This window comes from Cajanus cajan, chromosome 11, assembly GCF_000230855.2.
Source record: "Cajanus cajan strain Asha chromosome 11, NIPB_CcT2T_4, whole genome shotgun sequence".
NCBI lineage: Eukaryota > Viridiplantae > Streptophyta > Magnoliopsida > Fabales > Fabaceae > Cajanus > Cajanus cajan.
Window position 1 is genome coordinate 36,327,882 of NC_138527.1, and position 19,453 is coordinate 36,347,334.

At 29.4% G+C, this 19,453-nt stretch overlaps 3 protein-coding genes across 5 annotated transcripts; all 3 read right to left on the minus strand.

Moving 5' to 3' along the window:
• Window positions 1–1,329, minus strand: LOC109799859 (uncharacterized). The gene is made up of 2 exons (XM_020360496.3): window positions 524–1,329; window positions 1–375 (listed from the first exon to the last, which is right to left on the minus strand). The coding sequence occupies exons 1-2, from the start codon at window positions 903–905 to the stop codon at window positions 149–151; spliced, it is 609 nt and encodes a 202-aa protein (XP_020216085.2). The 5' UTR covers window positions 906–1,329; the 3' UTR covers window positions 1–148.
• Window positions 1,330–4,557: 3,228 nt separating this feature from the next.
• Window positions 4,558–8,345, minus strand: LOC109800474 (uncharacterized). Its single transcript, XM_020361254.3, has 2 exons — window positions 6,730–8,345; window positions 4,558–6,613 (listed from the first exon to the last, which is right to left on the minus strand). Exons 1-2 carry the CDS (start codon window positions 7,184–7,186, stop codon window positions 6,384–6,386), a joined length of 687 nt encoding a protein of 228 aa, XP_020216843.2. The 5' UTR covers window positions 7,187–8,345; the 3' UTR covers window positions 4,558–6,383.
• Window positions 8,346–9,031: 686 nt separating this feature from the next.
• LOC109799981 (ubiquitin domain-containing protein DSK2b) lies at window positions 9,032–15,665 on the minus strand. Of its 3 annotated transcripts, XR_002239919.3 has the most exons (10): window positions 15,160–15,661; window positions 13,928–14,650; window positions 13,594–13,808; window positions 13,411–13,521; window positions 12,431–12,489; window positions 10,911–10,939; window positions 10,383–10,475; window positions 10,113–10,264; window positions 9,851–9,899; window positions 9,032–9,396 (listed from the first exon to the last, which is right to left on the minus strand). XR_002239919.3 is itself a non-coding variant. In XM_020360657.3 (9 exons), the coding sequence occupies exons 1-8, from the start codon at window positions 15,398–15,400 to the stop codon at window positions 10,116–10,118; spliced, it is 1,596 nt and encodes a 531-aa protein (XP_020216246.1). In that variant the 5' UTR covers window positions 15,401–15,665; the 3' UTR covers window positions 9,555–9,899; window positions 10,113–10,115. The 3 variants fall into 3 exon arrangements, 2 of the variants coding, with proteins under 2 accessions (XP_020216246.1, XP_020216245.1); XM_020360657.3 differs by lacking the exon at window positions 9,032–9,396 and having other exon boundaries at window positions 9,555–9,899; window positions 13,411–13,497; window positions 15,160–15,665; XM_020360656.3 differs by lacking the exon at window positions 9,032–9,396 and having other exon boundaries at window positions 9,555–9,899; window positions 15,160–15,660.
• Window positions 15,666–19,453: the final 3,788 nt, after the last annotated feature.

The window sequence follows — 19,453 nt, forward strand, 5'->3', positions numbered from 1 at the left end:
GAAACAAAGTTAACCAACATTTCATTACATATATATATTATATTAAACCAACACAAATATCATTATATCCTTGATATATATATATATTGATTTCAACATTATTAATTATAAACTTTAAACCCATAATTAACTTGAGATCGATAGATCTTCAGCCTTCATGATCTTCAGCAGGAGGCATTTCATTCAAGTCGAATCCTAGATCCTTTTCCTCCTGAACACCCTCTTCAACGGCGTGAGAGGATCCAAGTCCCTCCACAGGTTCATTCAGATCAAAGCCAAACAATTGATTAGGAGATGGTGTCAACTCTTTCCCCCCACCACTGTCAACCTCGTCAGTACCATCACTAGCGGCGTTAGTCTTCTTGGCACCACCACCTGATAAAATAACAACCACATATATATATATAATATAAAAACTACATGTATGAAAATTAATTAACACATAAAATAAAATTATCAAAAGCACACACATGCATGCACATATGACATAAGCATTGTTTGTTAATCAAGTAATTAGCCTTACCCTTGTTGTTGTTAGCACTAGGTGGTGGTTGATCTTTCGATGAGGATGAGGAGGGAAACGCTGGAGGCTTGTAGAAACCGCGGTAATCACGATTTGGGTGTGCACGCATGTGGCCAAACGCGGCCTTCCATGAAGTGAATTCTTTGTTGCAAACAGGGCAAATGGGTTTTCCCCTTGGAGGGTCTCTCACTTCGGAAGTTTTTCTTTTTTTGGGTTGGAGTACTCCCTCGCTCACCGGAGCCACAGCCACGGGGGTGGAGGAACCACCGCAAAGCTCCTCCAACACTTGCCAAGGGGTCTTCATGATCTCACCTTCGCCACCCTGCGGATTGGGTGCGTCATCGTTGGAGGGAGAATTCTCGGAAGGGTTTTGCTCCTGCATGGCAGAGAAACGAAAGTTGAGACCTTAGAATTGTGAAAAAATGGAATGGTTGTATTTATTATGCAATGGTTGAGTGTGTGTAAAAACTGCTTGGGATTGAAGGGATATATAATAGAGTTAACTAGCAACGTTTTCTTGATGTTGCTGCGTAGTACGCACCCATTTGCGAAACGATGAAACTATTGGTGCCTCTTCAGGAAGAAATATGTGTGTGTTTTTTACTTTTTTTGTCATATTTGTTAAGTTAAAGAAATTTTAATGAAATATAGCAGTATTTTGTCATATATAGTAATTTGATTGACCCCCAAATTCTTACTATATTAATTTAAATTTACATAATCTTGCCTAAATCTTGCGCAATTTTCTGATGGCTATGTTTGGAATGTATGCAAAAAGTTACTAAAATACATACAACTGAGTTAAAAACTAATTGAAAGTCGAAAAAAAAAAGTGAGTAAATGCAGTTTTCATATCATTAAACTCTCACACGTTACGATACAGTTAATTAATGACATGATTTAATTTTTTTAATGATTTAATCAACTTGCACATAATTAATAATTAATTATTACCTCAGATCAAAAAAATAATTAATTGTTAAGTTATGCGTATAAACGTAAATGAAAATATACGCAAATATTAACTAGCAAAAAAATTCTACTATATATGGAGTGTTGAGTTTTGGTGGAGGGGATATAGTCTTTCGACATGACTAACCAATATTCAACTTTTTCTTTTATGCTCACATTTGGTATTTGACTATCCTCTGAAACTCTTACGTATAAAAGATAATACTTTTAAGAAATGAAAAATCAAGAAAATATACCTAAACACTAAAAAAAATCATATAATAATACACACTCTATAATAATATAATATTTATTATTAAAAATTATTTTTATTTATACTATAAATACAATATATAATTATATATTATTAAAAATATAGGTATAAATTATAATGATACATAATCACTATTACATTTAACTTCTTTAGTAACATTTATAGACTTATATTTGTTAAAATGTTATTATAAATTAGGTTAATAGGTTATTTTGTAATTTTTTTCCTAAAAATAATACTTTAGATAGAATAACATTTTTTATTCCAATTTTCAATGCCAATATAAATAAATGACATATAATATATATATATATATATATATATATATATAATCATAGAGTAGTATTTAATTTAAATTAACTTTAATATTTGATATAGATTTTGTGATCACTATCGAATGATGTCTTCAACTTTAAATGACTTTTAAGAAATATCTAAATTAAAATTAATTAGTATTTTATAAGTTAACTAAAACTTATCAACTTTATTAATATGTTGTTAAACACTTTTATTAACATTTTTATATAATTAGACAATATTTTTTAAATGTTATCAAAAATCCTTTTTGTTATAATACTAAAATTAGACAATATTTTTTAAATGTTATCAAAAATCCTTTTTGTTATAATACTAAAATTGTATGTAAATATATATGTCAAATAAAATTATACTTATATATTATACTTATAATGAATTTTTTTTATATATTATTATATATATATAATATTTATTGTAGTGAAATAATTATATTTTAATACATATTATTTTTACATTTTATATTTTAACAATCATGATCATATATATACTTTTGAAAATAAGTTTAATTTTTTTATTTATTATTAATAAACTTACCATACAAAATATGTAATTAGTTAACAATATAAAAATCTTTTGCACCGTCTATAAATATTCTATTGACTCTATTTTTATTACGCTTTATATTATGGCAGTCAAATAAAACGTGAGAAAAACAATTTTCATATTTATAATTATATGGCAATGTTAATTTTATTTAAAAGCATATACAATTTTTTATTTTATTTTTTTACAGTAGTTACAATTATTTATTATTAAGAATTTAAGATCAAATAATTAATATTAAGTAACTCTATCATGTTCTCATACTTAATTCATTTAATTTTTTTTATAAGTAAAAAATTAAAGAAATAAAAGAAGTACTCCAAACCAAGATCTGCCAATATTAAATCCAAGAACTTAATGCAATTCAAGAAACTCATGTCCGAAAATGTTCTCACTCTCATTCTTTCACTTGATGCATTTTATAAGCAATCAATTTAAATTGAAAATTAGAATACAGGTGTTAAAACTATAACATAGTGCTCGACCCTCATCATTTATAAATGAATAACTTTTTCAATCTTGATCCGAATACGATTACACACGAGAGGCACGCTAAAATAAATTGAATTTTTAGTGGTATTTAATATTACTCTTTAGGGATAATAAAAATGATTATAAAATATTTTATCAACACATTTATTTGACAATTATTTTGCATGTTAAGACACTTATAATGGTTGAGAAAAATATATAATTTTTGTGATATTTTTATAGGTATTATTTAATATTTTTTATTATTGACACTAAAAGTTTAAAAAATGATTTTAACTTACATGTGTTTTTAGTTGTCTTATCTCTAGTTGATGCAAAACTTGTAAGGTGAGAGTTGTCATATACTTATATATTTTTTAATTGTCTTATTTTTAATCAACATGAGACATAAATTTTTTTCAATACATCACTTTCAGTCTAATATTATTGAGTTTGATATGTGAATAATGGGTGAGTGATATGATATTATCTTAAAATAGTGAATTATGAGATAATTCAATAATACAAAATTAATTTATAAGATGAGGGTTACCTTCCATTTATATACTCTTTAATTATCTTATCTTTAGTCGATGTGAGACTTTTGTTTTTTCTAATAAAATGAATTAAAAGTTACTCTTACTTTTTTACTGATCATTTTCAATAACTATTCTTATAAATATATTTTTAGTGACTATGATTTATTAGTCATTAATATTTTTATTAGATAATAAAATATAGACAATTAATTTATTATAATTAAATAATTGTAACTATTAGTAAATTTTTAGTTAGTGTAAATACATTTTTAATGGCTATTAATTATTAGTCATTAATATTTTTATTAGCTAATAAAATAGAGACAATTTTTTATTACCATTAAATAATTGTTGTTAATAGTAACTTTTGGTGTAGTGATAAAGAATATTAAACTATAGTTTTATTATTTAAATATTAAATTATTAATATCGTATAAGATATTGGATACAATTATATTTATCTATTATATATATATATATATATATATATATATATATATAGAGAGAGAGAGAGAGAGAGAGAGAGAGAGAGAGAGGGATCAAATGATATTATGTAACTTTTACCAACTATAATGTATACGACTCAATGACTTTCAATTATAAATTCACCATTAGATTGAAAGTTTCATTCTCCTAGATCATATATATATATATATATAATTTTATATTAATTTAAGATGATTTAATAAATTTTTCATATAGATTAAAATTGATCGATGTAATATATATACATTCTAAAATATACTAAAATATAAACAATTTGATTAAATTTTAATTTTAATAAAATTTGATATTAAAATATAAGATAATTTGAAGTTATAATTCAATGGTTGGATTGATAAAATTCATTTTTAATGTAAAGTTATTAATTGGTATAATAATTGGTAAAAATTACACTAATGTCATTTGATCACTTTCCATATACAAGAGAGATCCACTTACTTTAAGAGTAAGTTTACTTAGACTTACTTCACTTAATAACTCATATTCTACATTAAATTTTAGTGATCCAACCGTAAATTAAAAGTTCTTAATGTATATATCAAGTTTAACCCCAAGCGTGTGGTTCAGCGGTAGGGGTTGATCCACGCTTAAGCAAGGTCAAGGGTTCGAATCCTGCCTTGTGTATGCGGCTGTGTTAAATCTTAGGGCTAGCTATCCCACCCTCCGCTATCGGCGCTGGATACTCTAAAAAAAAATCAAGTTTACAAATTTTTATAAATTTTAAAAACTATTTGTTACTTTATTTCTTTAATTCAAATTGATGGATAATTATAAAAATATTTTATATATTGATTTGAATTAATAAAATAAAGTATCAAATAGTTTTCAAATTTTTAAAAAATTTTACAAAATTAATTTATACATTAAGAACTTTAAATTTAACGATTTAACTTATGATCTATATTAAATTTCAATAATTTAATTATTAAATTAAAAATTTATAATGAATAGATCAAGTTTATAATTTTTTTTACAAAATTTGAAAACTATGTAATACTTCATCTTATATAATATTATATAAATTTGAAAATCCTAAACCCTAAATTCAAAAGAACGTATAATATGCAATTTTTGGATATACATCAATTCAAAACTTTATAATATGCTAAAGGGTGGATAATATAAGAATAAGACTTTCTGGTGGAAAACTTCTTACTATCTATTATTGTATTATTCATAAGTTATGTTCATGTAATTGAATATATGAACAACTTCATCAATGTATTTAAGTACTTTCTTTGATGCAATTTGGTACTCATTAATATGTACTTCATCTTTTATGAATATATTATGATTTATAAAATAATAATATAAAATAATTGCAACCTATATATTTTATTTATTGAAGGACCTCTCACTTTAAAAGTTTTTTTGGCCTCGTGCCATAATTATAAGGTCAACATTATCTTTAGGATCATTATTGTCGTCACTATTAACCTTACAAAGTTCTTACAACACTTAGCAAAAAATCTTCATCTTTATTTTTGAATTTATTTATTTAATCCAATGACCAAATTCAAACCATCTCTTGAGTGTGATTTGGTTGAATTCAAACCAGTTTGTATTTTTTTTTATTAGAAAAATTTTATCCAAAACAAATAAGTTAATGTTGATAAGTTTAAATACAAATATAAATATTCTCTAAACTTGAATCAATCCAACTATGCATCCTCTATTATGTCTAGGTAAATTTTTTACATAAAAAAAATAATACCTCAATTACTTTTTAAAAAAAAACTTCATTATATTTTTTTAATAATTTATTGTTATAATAATTTCAATATGAATATATTTTTTTTTCTTTTTATAATATCTTTGTACTCTCCCATAAGTTTATCTTCACGTAATTGGATTTTGGACAACTTCATATAGATGTATTTGAGTGCTTTCCTTTGATGTACCTAATTTGGTACTTAGTTTTAATTTGTACTCCATCTTTTATAAATATATTTTGATTTATAAAAAAAAATGAAACAGCTACAACCTACAACCTGTATTTTATATATATTACATGACTGCATGCAAATATACATATAAGAAGTTGAACCAGCGACCTTCATGTACATGTATATATATCTCAACATCTTAAACTTAATTGTTCATAGTGATGCATTACTCTCCAAAACCCATAGAATTAACAAATGCAACAATGTTAACCAACATTTCATTATATTATATATCAAACCATCTCAACTATCATCATATTCTTGATATATATTGATTTCAACAATACACACTTTAAACCCATAACTTGAGATCTTCATCCTTCATAATCTTCAGCAGGAGGCATTTGATTCAAGTCAAATCCGAGATCCTTTTCCTTCCGAACACTCTCTTTAGCGATGTGAGAGGACTTAACAGCTTCCTCCATTGATTCATTCAGATCAAAGTCCAACACTTGATTAGGAGATGATATCAACCTTTTCTCCCCACTATTGTCAACCTCATTAGTACTATTACTAGTGGTGCTACTCTTCTTTGCACCATCACCTGATAAAATAATAACCAGACATATAAAAAAAAACACATCAAAATCATAAAATAAAAAAAAATAATAAATAAATAAAAACACACACACACACACGTAACCATAGTTTGTTAATTACTCTTGTTGTTATCACTAGGTGGTTGATATTGCGACGAGGAAGCAAACACACGAGACTTGAAGAAACCGTTGTAATCACAATTTGGGTGTGCATGCATGTGGCCAAAAGCACCCTTCCACGTTGTGAAATCTTTGTTGCAAACAGGGCAAGGGTCTCTCACTTCAGACGTTCCTCTCCCTTTGGCTTGCACTCCCTCACTCACCGGAGTCACAACCACACTCGACGAAGAACCACCGCCACCACCACCGCTCACTACTACCGTCACAACCACAGGGACTCCACCACTACTGCTACCACCACACTTGCTATCACTACAACCACTCTCGCTATCGCCACCACAAAGCTCCTCCAACACTTGCCAAGGGGTTTTCATGATCTCACCTTCACCACCCTGCGGATTGTGTGTGCGAGTGTCATCAGAGGATGGAGAACTCTCGGAAGGGTTTTGCTTCTGCATGGCTGAAAAGTGAAAATGGTAGAAAGTTGATACCTTAAAAAATGGTTTCAAGAGACAACGAGAGGAGTGTTTATTATGCAATGGTTGAGTGTGTAAAAACTAGTAGGAATTGAAGGATATATAATAGAGTTACTTAACACTTTTTTTATGCTGCTGTGTATGCACCCATTGCAAAACGATGCAACTATTAGTGCCTCTTCAGGAGGAAAAATATGTGTCTCTGTGTTTTTGACATTTTGTCATAATTAATTTGTTAAGTTTGCTTAAAGAAATTTTAATGAAATATAGCAGTATTTTGTCATATATAGTAATTTAATTGACCGATAAATTCTTACTATATAAATTTAAATTTAGATGTAATCTTGCCTAAATATTTCGCGACTTTGAGCTGGCTATGTTTGGAATGCATGCAAAAAGTTACTTAAATATAAAACCGAGTTAAAAACTAATTGAACGTTGAAAAAAAAATAGTTAGTAAATGAGGTCTGAAGTTTTCATATCATTAAACTCTCACACATTCTGGATAAAAAAATTTATCTCACACATATACGATGATGTTAATTAAAGACATAATTTAATTTTTTTAATGATTTACTCAATTTGCTCATAAATAATTAATTATTAAGTCAGCTCAGAAAAATAATTAATTGTTAAGTTAAGTATATAATTAAACATAAATTAAAAATATACAGAAATATTAGCAAGCAACAAAATTCTACTATGGAGTGTTGAGTACTGTGAAAGGGATAGTCATTCACAAAGCATTTAACCAATATTCAATTTTTTGTTTAAGCTTACATTTAGTATTTGACTATATATTTAAACTCTTACCTATAAAAGATGATACTTCTAGTTTTTTAGGGAATGAAAAAACAAGAAAATTAACGCCATATGACTATATTTTGAATGCATATTATTTTTACATTTTATATTTTGACAATCTTGGCCATATATATATACCTTTGAATATAAGTTTTTATTTATTTATTATTAATTAATAAATTTAACATACATGATCATTTTTAATTAGTTAACAATATAAAAATCTTTTACACTGTTTATAAATTTCTATTGACTCTATTTTATTACATTTTATATTATGACAGTCAGATAAAACGTGAGAATTCTCATAAGATTATATGGTCAATGTTAATTTTATTTAAAAACAGTTTCAATTGTTTTTTTTTACAGTAGTTACAATTATTTATTAAGAATATAAGATTAAATAATATATATACATATATATATATATATATATATATATATACACACTCTTAGAATATTAACTTCTGATAAGTTCAAATTCAGTTTTCAGTGAGAAAACTATGTATAGTTATTGAGAACGCTTCTTTAGAATCTAATTAAAAATTTAAAAAGAACTCAATAATTTTATTGTCAAAAATATATTGACCATAAATATAGTTAGACTATAACATTTCAACCTTTAGTTGTTGAATGTTTCATCTTAATCTCTAATATTTCATTTTATCGTTGCTGACATAGACAACAAAAACTCTAAATAAATAAAAAAACTGTCATTTTACTTCTAAATAACTCAAAAAGAAATCATTTTGATTCTTGTTGATATAAAATGCCACATGACAAGCCAACAGAAATATGACGTGCCATTTAACATATCACCTCATCATCTATTAACGATATTACTAACATTTACTAACAGATTAACTAATTTGTAATCTCAATTCTTTCGAGATTAACTTATCAACACCTCACACTATCAACATTTTGATTTCATGTATTTTATTTTACTCCATAAATATTTTAATTTTAATTTCATTTTAGTCCAAAACATCATTTTAGTCCCTACATAGATACAAGAAAACATTTTTAAAAAAGAAATATTTGCATTATAATTTTAGGCGTCCCCAAACAATTTATTCTAGTCCCGATTGTCACGTGGTAGGCCAGGAACAAGGCTCGATACTTATCAGCCACCTTATCGTAAGTTAGCAGCATCACTAACATTTACTAGCAATTGAACTAATTTGATCAACAGAACAGAGATCCAGAGACTAATCTGCAAATCAATTCTTTGAATGACTTATTTGACAGTGGCTCACGTTCAACGACCAAAAGAGTAATTCACTTAACTACAAATCATAACACTCCACGGAACGCATTTGGAGGCATTTTTCTTCTAAAAACTCAACGAGAATTCCCGAATTCAACACCACCTCATCAAGCACATCCTACATTTGAAAAGAGTTGCTCATAAATATTGTTAGGTCCCAACATACTGTATCATTTGTTTGTGGAAAAATATATTTCATATATGTATATAAAAAGACTCGTTCGCCACTTGAGTCGTTAACCGTTATGTGATTTTCAACAGGATTAACAACTAAAATGACAAACAAAAGTTCATAAATTATATATTTAAATTCATGTTCCAATATAAACCCCTTCTTTTGAATGTATCTATGAACCCAATCCTTGCAAACAGGCAAGTTAGAATTACACGTATATGGTACAAAAGGCCTTGTACTTTCATGTAGCTGAAGGTATAATTTAATCATTGGACATTGGAGTATTGGATGTAATACTAAATTCTGGATATCATGTGAAAGGGAAAAAAATCAATAGATTTGTTTAAACATAAATCCATGACGAAAATTGAAAGCTAAATGGGCAAATATCTCACACCAGATTCTAGCGTTTGGGATTTAATTGCTAGTCCTGTGTCCCTTACCACCTGCCAAATCAGTAATTATTAAGTTATTAAAAGCATTAATACACGTATAACCATAAGAATGTACATAATAGTATTGGAAATAACTCAGTTGATAATATTTAAGCTACGCCCACGTGTCTGATAATACATGTACATGAAAATAACTATATGCCATGAGAACTCGAAAGGAGAGGAGGGGACCTTCATGAAAGGAAATCAATCAACCAACATTACCTGCTACTGTCCAGAATTCCCCAAAAGCCGTTCAACTGCTGCATGAACGTTCCCTGATGTAGCAATAAGAGCCCTTATGTTCTCTTGTGTGTCAAAGAACCCCATCTCTTGAAGCTGAGAAAGCTGGGTGGCATACAATTGCTCAGGTGGCTCTGATTAAGCAAAGAAGTCACGCAAGTAAGGGAAAGCAGTATAAAAACTATTTGGACAGAAGGCAACAGCAACGTAGTGTAAAATCTCTCTAGAAAATTACAAAATAAGTATGCTAACCATTTGATCTGTTAGGAACAGCCAGGCTACCAGCTCCAAGTCCACCAAACATGCTTGATAACATCTCCAGACCCAAGCTGTTGTTAATCGGTCCTACAAATAAAACCATTCAAAAGCAATTACGAAAAGTAAGCATAACTTTTGCATGATATCAAATGGCAATTGCATCATGCAGCAGCCACCGTGGAACCTATAACTTTCCCCTTCGTTGCTACTCTATAGATGCATGGGGCCCTTCAAGAGGTTGCACATGTATAAATGGGCTGAATGGATTTGGCTTGCAGCGCCTTAAATTTGTTTAGAAAGGATTTAAAACAAAGCCTTTCCTCAAGGGTCCACATTTTTTAAACACCCAGATCACTCTAAATCAAGTACCAGCATAGTTTATAGTAAAAGTATTAAAAACTTGAATTGTGAATGCAAAACCACAGCCACAGAAAATATTCCAAAACAACTAACTGAAAATAGTTTCTACTACTAAACATAAAAATAAAAAATAAATAAATAATGCAGAGTTCTCTTGCATACCAGTGCCTCCACCTGTTTGACCTGGTTCCCTGAAAAAACATACCAGATTATCAGAAGATTAAGCAAGCAACAAAAATTAAACATTGAAGTTCAAGGGCATCAAATTGAAGCAACAACTACTTATTTTGCCACCAGAAAAGATTCCCATTCAAAGAGCATAATGTTTCGTGCAGATTTTTTTTTTTTTGTTGTTAGAAAATAAAGTTTAGGATGAAGGAAGGCTCTCCACAACTCAAATCACCAACCTCAATGAGGATTTTCAGTGGGATTCAAATTTCATATGGAAGAACCCAAGTCACATCTGCAATTGTTCTAAATAAAAGGTCAAGCTGGTGGTCAAATGTCAAACCCCCAGGGTTGTGTTTATGCAGATTTTGTTAACAGAAGTTAGTTGCTGGTTTAGTAAGAAGAATTGTAAGTACTAAAAGGCAATAGGTTAACATAAGTTAGTTAAATAATTAGTTGGTTGGTTAGCTCAAATAGGAGAGTAGAAGGTGATTCATTCCGTTGTGATATAAGAACTGAGAAATAGCTCTACTGTAAAACAAGGGGAAATACTTAGACAAAGAATTCTCCCCTTGTTTGTAAGTCAATAAACATTACCAAGGTATTAATTTCCTTCCTTTCACTGTTTTTTTTCAACTCTTTCTCTGAAAACTCGGTACCCAATTATGGGTTCCTAACGCAAAGTCAATGCATTACATGGAACTTTCTTTGGTACCAAAAGTTGGAGTGAAAAAAGGTTGTCCCATTCCCAGGAATGTTATTGGACAGAAATCTTATATTTCAAACATAGCATCTGCAATAATGATCAGAAAAGGAAGAACCAATAAAAAAATAAATTTTCTCTTTTAAGGATTGTTATTGAAAAGGAATCCAAAAATCTTGCATTTCAAGCATAGCATCTGTCAATAATGATCAGCATAAGTTAAAAACAACAGTGACTACTAATGGAAAATAATAGTACAGTTATGTGTGCGTTTAGTAATTATAAAGCAGTTATATATTTAGTAGCCGACTTACAATTATGCATCTCTCTGTTATGCATATGTTATGTCATTTTTTACATTCAGTGTGCACACTGATTGACAAAGGAAAACCCAATTAGGGTTTAGGCCCGTGTATTGCATATTGAGAGAAGTTATTCTCTGCGAGGAACTTTATCCTATGCTTTTCTATTGATGTCTGGCATCTGTTAAAACTTTCTTTTTCTTGGTTAACCCAGAAAAATATATTAATATCATTGCCTAATTTGTGGGTGCAATTCTAGAGTCTAACAGAAAATCCATCCAACTAAATATGAGAAATCAGATTCTGTCTAGAACTAAGCTCAGTTGTAACAGGTGTACAAAAGAGTATAGACAAAAATACAAAAAAACTAAATCATTAAACTATAGGATTGAAGCACTCGCACATTACAGCACAAATCTAGTTAGCAGTAATAAAAGGAAGTTCTTGTTTCTTTTCATGGAGTAATAAACAAAGGCATGTGAAAATAGGAATGCAAGTCCATTTCTTACTGTGTTGATTGTTGCTGACCAAGCTGAGACAAAAGAGCTTGCTGAAAAGACAAGAGTTGCTGCCATTGCAAAGAGGGCAATGTGGTTGTGAGAAAATTACTTAAAAGAGTGTCAATTATATTGACAAATAAATAATACAAAGTCTTCCTAATATTAGATCACATTTTAAAGAATCTAATTTTTCAATGCAATATATATATATATATATATATATATATATATATATATATTTACACACACACACATATATATACATAACTTTAATCACAGAAACTCAGTCATTTTTAATTTTACCCCAACTCCTTAGCTAGGAGGCCATTATCCAACCATTTTATCTATGCAACACTCAGTACAGTTGGATCTGATACTCGTTATTAGAATTTATCACAGAAGAAACAAAAAAGAAAATAGCTGTAGAAACCTTCACAATTGACATTCTTCATACACTGTATATAAGCATATGACAGTTTTAATGTTGGACCACAAACTTATAGATCACATTTTAGAGAACCTGACTTTTTAATCCAAAAAATATATATCATAACTTTAATCACAGAAAGTCAAAGTCAATTTTTCCCCAAAATCCTTGGCTAAGAGGCCTTATCCAACCATTCTATCTATGCAACACTCGGTCAATTTTTCCCGAAATCCTTGGCTAGGAGGACACTATCCAACCATTTTATCTGTGTGACACACAATCAATTTTTCCCCAAATCCTTGGCTAGGAGGACACTAAACAACCATTTTGTCAATGCAACACTTAGTCCAGTTAGATCTGATACTCGTTATTAGAATTTATCACCAAAAAAAATTGCTGTAGAAACATTTACAGTTACCATTATTCATATACTATATATAAGTGTATGATTAAAAGTTTTAATATTGGACTGCATATTTATTAATGCACAGACATGTATGAAACCCAGTGATTTAGAATATAGAATATTAAATCAAATCGATTAGATGCAGAATCTGTCTACCTGCAGTGTCTCAGGTGAGGAAAACAGACGAAGAAACTCTGGGTTTTGCATCACCTCCCTTAGAGAATTTAAATCAGGCATGCCACGCTGTTCATTATTGACACCAAGAATCTAAAAGTAAATAAAATGTTAGAGATACCAGTTCAAAACATGAACTCATAGGCACAACAGTAAGTAAAATACCTGATTCATAGTCTGTGGATTGGAAAGGATACTTTGCATCATTTGTGAAATAGCTGGATTTTGCATTAACTGGGTCAACATAGCAGCATCTGGCATCCCACCCATCATGCCTTCAAGATCTGGCAGTCCAAGCCCTCCTAAGCCAGTGGGTGTCTGCTGTCGAGCATCCCCACCAGTAGTTGTTGCCCTTCTAGTGTTATTTTGGGCACCTCCAGCTGCAATATTCAACATCAATCAGGCAGGTATTATTCATAAGCTGATCAAAAATGTATTTGATGAAAAAGAGGCATTCAGTCACTGTATTTGAGGAGAAATACATGGTAAGTAAACTTACTTCCAGTGGCGGACCAAGGATTAGGAAGTGGGTTAGTATTAGGTACAGGGGAAGTTGCTTCAGAATTAGTAGTCGAGGGATTAGTTGATTGGTTCCTGACTGCTGCACCATCATTTCCTGTGTTACCCGCCATTGTAGTGGCATTTAAAAATGGTTCTTGAACATTTTCATACATGCGCCTCAGCATGTTGAATCCCTCGGGAGAAGATTCAATGTTGCTCATTGCTCTGTCTGTATTCCTCATCATTTCGCGCATGATCTCAGGGTTCCTTGTAGCTTCAAGCGTCTGACGAAGAGTGCTGGGATCATTAAGTATGTGTGCCAGCTCAGGGTTTCTATCCATGAGTTCTTGCATTTGTGGGTTATTCATTATAAGATTCCGCACTATCTCTGGATTATTTATCAAATTCTGCATGGCAGGCGTGTTCATTATATCTCTCACCAAGTTAGGATTTGATAAAAAGGGTTGCTGCATTTGTTCAAGGTCCGGAAAGCCCGCTCCAAATAAGCCATTGAGGCCACTACCCCCCATCCCATTACCACCAAGCCCGGGGAACAGTGAAGCTCCAAATCCAGGCCCTCCTAAACCCCCACCACCCTCATTAGCACCAACACCTCTCGTGTTAGTTGTAGTGGTATTGGCACCACTACTATTAGTCCCACCAGTGGTGTTGGAAGGAGCAAAGCCACGAACCAAGTGGACAGTGTGATCTGCCTCCAAACCTATAAAAACAAATACAAAGGTTAGTTAAATTCACTCATTAATGAACTATTTGACAAAACACTGCAGAATTTACTACTGAAGAAATCATGGCAGCATCAAAAATGATTTCCCATGTTTACGATTGTTCTCACTCACGAGGAATACAACCCATTCAGCATATAAATGTCCTCTAACACCTAACCCATACCTTGCTTTTACAAAACTTCACAAATTTCTCAGCAAATTAATCCCACGATATTGTTAACATCATCCACACAAATGCAAAAAATAAGGTTAATTACTTAATTCCATGTTCACAAAGATCTCTAGGGCAAATAAATAAATTACAAGAGACTTGGTATATGAAATTCATAAAATCATAACAAATTAAGAACATGCAACAAACCAATATAAAAACAAATAATATATCAATTATATACTAAACAGGAGCAAAATTGGGGCCGAAAATAGTTAGATTGTTGCTCGGAACAAATCAAAATTGACACCAAGGACAAGATCGGGTGGTTACCGTAGCTTTGGAGGGTTTGATCGTCCTTGAGGATCCGACCCTTGTAAATCAGACGCTGTTGATCGGCAGGAATGTCGCAGTTGCGAGCCACGATGTCCTTGAAGGATGCAACGGTGGAATCGAGGGTAATCTGAACGGAAAACTTTGAACCATTGGAGCAGCGAATATTGATGTTGACTCCGGCAGCGGCGGCGTTCGACTCCGTCGTGGCACTCTCAGCGGCGGCAGCGTCACCTCCCATGGCGTCCTCCGTCCAAAGCACGACGGGAGGAAAATCAGGTCCCGCAGTCCTGAATTAAATTGAAGGAGAAAGGGGATCGAAACCCTAACCCTAAAACGATTGCAGAGATATCGAATTTGGGAGAAAGTGGAAGCTGCGGATTTGAGAGAAGATAACAGAGAAATGGTGACGACGAAAAAAATAATTAAGAAAATTAAAATTGGGCGAGTGTTGCTGTGCTTATGCCATGGCTATGAAATCGGAAAATTAAAATAATAAAAATAAATAAAAATAAAAAAGGGAGAGAGAAGGACCCTACACTTCTTAACCCACCTAAGCCGGGAAAGAATCGATGTTGGTCTTTTTCAGGAAAGTTGGATCCACGTGCTCAACTTGCGCGTGACCAAACATGGTAACCGCCTCGCTACACTGTTATCCTTTCGCAACGCTCCAGAGGGTTATCGAGACATGCACGCTCTTTACAAAGCGCGTGAGGATTTTTAGTATCTAATTGTTGTGGGAAAGGTATATAATAAATACATAAAAATAATATAATATAAATATAGGATAATTGTGGAAAGTAATTGTTTTTTCTTTAGGAAAAAGATAAATCCACCCTGAATGGTAAATGCTGGTGTGGCTACTCTACCTAAATGCATGAATCGATGATTCATTTGTTTGCAAATTTCCAATTGCACATGCAATACCATTAATATTTATTTTTTGACAAATTTAAATAAAGGTGTCAAAAAGAATTTCGGTCATTCCGATTTTATTATCGACTAATAATAAAATATAGGGTTTAGACTTTATTTTGAGTTGAATTAATATGGATCTTTTAATTTGATACAGTTATAACTTGATTTATGCTAACTCAAAAAAAAATGTCAAAACTTAGAAGAAGAAAAAATAATTTTTATCCAGCTTAAACTTTATTTTAAAAATTCAAAATTGTTAGTCTCGATTTGTATTTAAGGTCAGTATCGATATTTTATTTGCATAGATAAAATTTATAAGTACAATTTTTATGTGTATTTAATGTTATTCTTTTATTAAAATTGAAGTTTTACCTCATTAATAAATGCATATCGGAGAATAATTACAATATCAACTACACTTAAATATATAAGTTTTGTCCAACAATAATCTTGATTCATTAAATATAAATATTAAAATATGAGGAGGAATTCATTTATTATAATAATAAGATACTTATATTTCGTTCAATAATTAATGTTTTATATTAAATTTTAACAATTTAAAATTTGAATTTAAAATTTTTAATGATTAAATCAAGTTTGCAGAATTTTAAATTGTATGGACAAGTTGTTTCTAGTTGTTTTCTATGTTCATGTATGGATAAGGTTGAGATACATGTGTATAAAGCGACCAATCGAGTAAAGTACTAAGTCAAAGACTTAGTCTTTAACCTAATATCGAAGGGACGTAGTACCTGGAAGGTAGTCGGTGGGCTAATGTCATAGGTGGCTTAGCGTTGTTGACTAATAACATGGTTGACTAATACCCAAGTTATTTTACTATAACAATAGTATTAAACTTCTTAGTTTAAGTGACAAAACTTGAGAAGTCAATATAGCTTATACTAGTCGCTGATTATAACTTCATGCTAATTATTATTTCTAACCACAATGTTAGTCGTTATTTTTGGTTTATACCAACCTTTATGATTTGATAGGATATAGTCATTCAAATTGCACCCTTTGGTTGTATGAGATATTCGTAGTTCATATGTATGACGATACATTCAATTGTTTATTGTTATTCATGATAAGTATGTTCCTAAAATTAAGTTGATTCAATTGTATTATGTTGCAAGTTGTGTGTGGTGTAACTGATGAATAAATAAAGTGGTATGATGAAATGTTGTAAGTTGTGTACTTGATTTTGACATTGTGTTTACATGATTTCTTTTTATAAGCTTATATTGTGTTTTTCTTATGATTAGAACTATGATGATCATGATTCTTTATGAGAGTAAGACAATATTAATATGGTGACTTGTGTAGTTGGTGGTGAGTCACACTGGTGGTGGCTCAATTTTGTTGTAACTACTCCGATATAATTAGGTTTTTATGACTTAGGATCCTTTTGTGTACAATGTTAACTTTTGTGTATGTATTGTATATACATGTGCAATACTTGTAATTTTTTCGTCTCCTTACATATAATTGTGTTCATGGAAAATAACCCTTGTTACATGATATCCTTAGACTAATTGTATGTTGTTATATATAGATATATTTTCTGTTGCATAATTGTTTAACTGTAACAAGTGTAGTAATCTGACAGGTCATTACATTAAATTTTAATAATGTTTTAGACTATTTTTAGCTTCAAAATATTTTTAAAAATATGAAACAAAGACATTGAAAAATCATTTTCTATTTTATTTTATAAAAGTGATTATTTAATAAATATAATAATTATTTTATTTATACTCCATGTGAATGAATGTTTTTTTTTTATATATTTTACATAGACTCTTTTTTTTTGTCTATTATATATATATTATTTTACTTTAAAAGTGAGAAATAACTACTCACAATTTTTTAATGAGAAAAAAGAAATAAAATAATATAATAATTACTTTTTTTTAATGAAGGTATAAAGTGTCTCTCGCTAATTGTAATAAATGAAACCTCAAACACAATTCAATTCCCAATATATTTATATTATCGATAAATGACCTAAAGTTAGACTAACACTATACAAAATGCAATATTATACTATATAAAAAATGCAATATTGTAGGTGGTGGAGTCAATTTTTGTTTAGAATCGAAATTTTATTAATTATAGGTGGTGGAGTCAATTTTCGTTTAGAATTGAAATTTTATTTTACTAGTTAGTATAATAAATAATTACTTTAAATTTGTTTTAAGCATAATATTAGATAAATTTGTTTTTATCTTATCTTATACTATATACGAAAGGAATGTTCTTTTTGTAATAATTTTTCCCTATTTTTATGTATAAAACCTTTTACCTTTTATTTATACTAGCGTAAAAGAAATGCTCTCTCTATATATATTATTTTAAAACTTAAAAACAAAAAAAATGAAGTTAAGTAATAAAATAGGTGGTTAATAATTTGAGTGATTACAAGTGTTTACTTATTTGAATGATGAAAATATGAAAATAGAACTAACTTTCTATATTAATTTTATTATTTAAAGATTGAAGGATAAAATGATCTAAAAATAAAAATAAAAAGATAAAAATATTATAAGTCAATCTATCCCTTTGTATATAAGTATATATATATTTTTACTCTAAAATTGAAAACTAACTACTCATAAAATATTTTTTTATTCTTTAATGTAAGGAAAAAAGGAATTTAATAACTACCTATTTATTTTATTTTCAATGGAAGGACAAAGTGTCTTTTTTTTTTTTTTCCGACTAATTGTAATAAATGAAATCTGAAACATAACTTCATTCTCTATGATTAAATTATCAATAAATAACCCCAAATCATATTAACACTATAAAAAGTACAATATCATAAGTGGTGGAATCAATTTTGAATTAGAATCAAAATTTCATTTTAATAGTATGTGTAAAAAATAATTAATTTAAAAATTATTTTATAACCTTGTAATTTTTAAAATTTTTTTAATTTATCTACTAAAAAATGTTGGTGAATTTGTCAAATAAAACTCATATATTATTAAATGTCACATAAAATTTATTCACTAATATCTTGTTAGTATTAAACTCAAATGATGATGTTTTTTAATTCGTCATGACTAGTTACATGGTTGATTTTTTAAAATTATAAAAACTAAAAAATTAATTTTAAATTTAAAAGATTAAAATAAATTTATTAATATGACTGTAAATAATTTTATTAACTCTAAACAATTTTGTTAAATGTATCGAATTACGAAGGTAAAATTTGAATAACGATTAAAGAATAGAACAATTGCACCTATATATTTAAATTTTGTGGAATACACGTCTAGAAGCAACTTTGCGTTAAAAAAATTGAATTAATTTGAACAAAAATAAAAGCCAAACTAAACTTGCTATGACACTAATTTTGAAAGTAAAT

Coding starts and splice junctions, on each gene's coding strand:
- LOC109799981 (XM_020360656.3), bottom strand. CDS start 15,400: ATGGGAGGTGACGCTGCCGCCGCTGAGAGTGCCACGACGGAGTCGAAC. Junction 10,476..10,910: donor TCAAACAGGTGGAGGCACTG/GTATGCAAGAGA, acceptor TTTTATTTGTAG/GACCGATTAACAACAGCTTG. Junction 10,265..10,382: donor TGTTCCTAACAGATCAAATG/GTTAGCATACTT, acceptor TTGCTTAATCAG/AGCCACCTGAGCAATTGTAT.
- LOC109799859 (XM_020360496.3), bottom strand. CDS start 905: ATGCAGGAGCAAAACCCTTCCGAGAATTCTCCCTCCAACGATGACGCA. Junction 376..523: donor TAGTGCTAACAACAACAAGG/GTAAGGCTAATT, acceptor TTATTTTATCAG/GTGGTGGTGCCAAGAAGACT.
- LOC109800474 (XM_020361254.3), bottom strand. CDS start 7,186: ATGCAGAAGCAAAACCCTTCCGAGAGTTCTCCATCCTCTGATGACACT. Junction 6,614..6,729: donor ACCTAGTGATAACAACAAGA/GTAATTAACAAA, acceptor TTATTTTATCAG/GTGATGGTGCAAAGAAGAGT.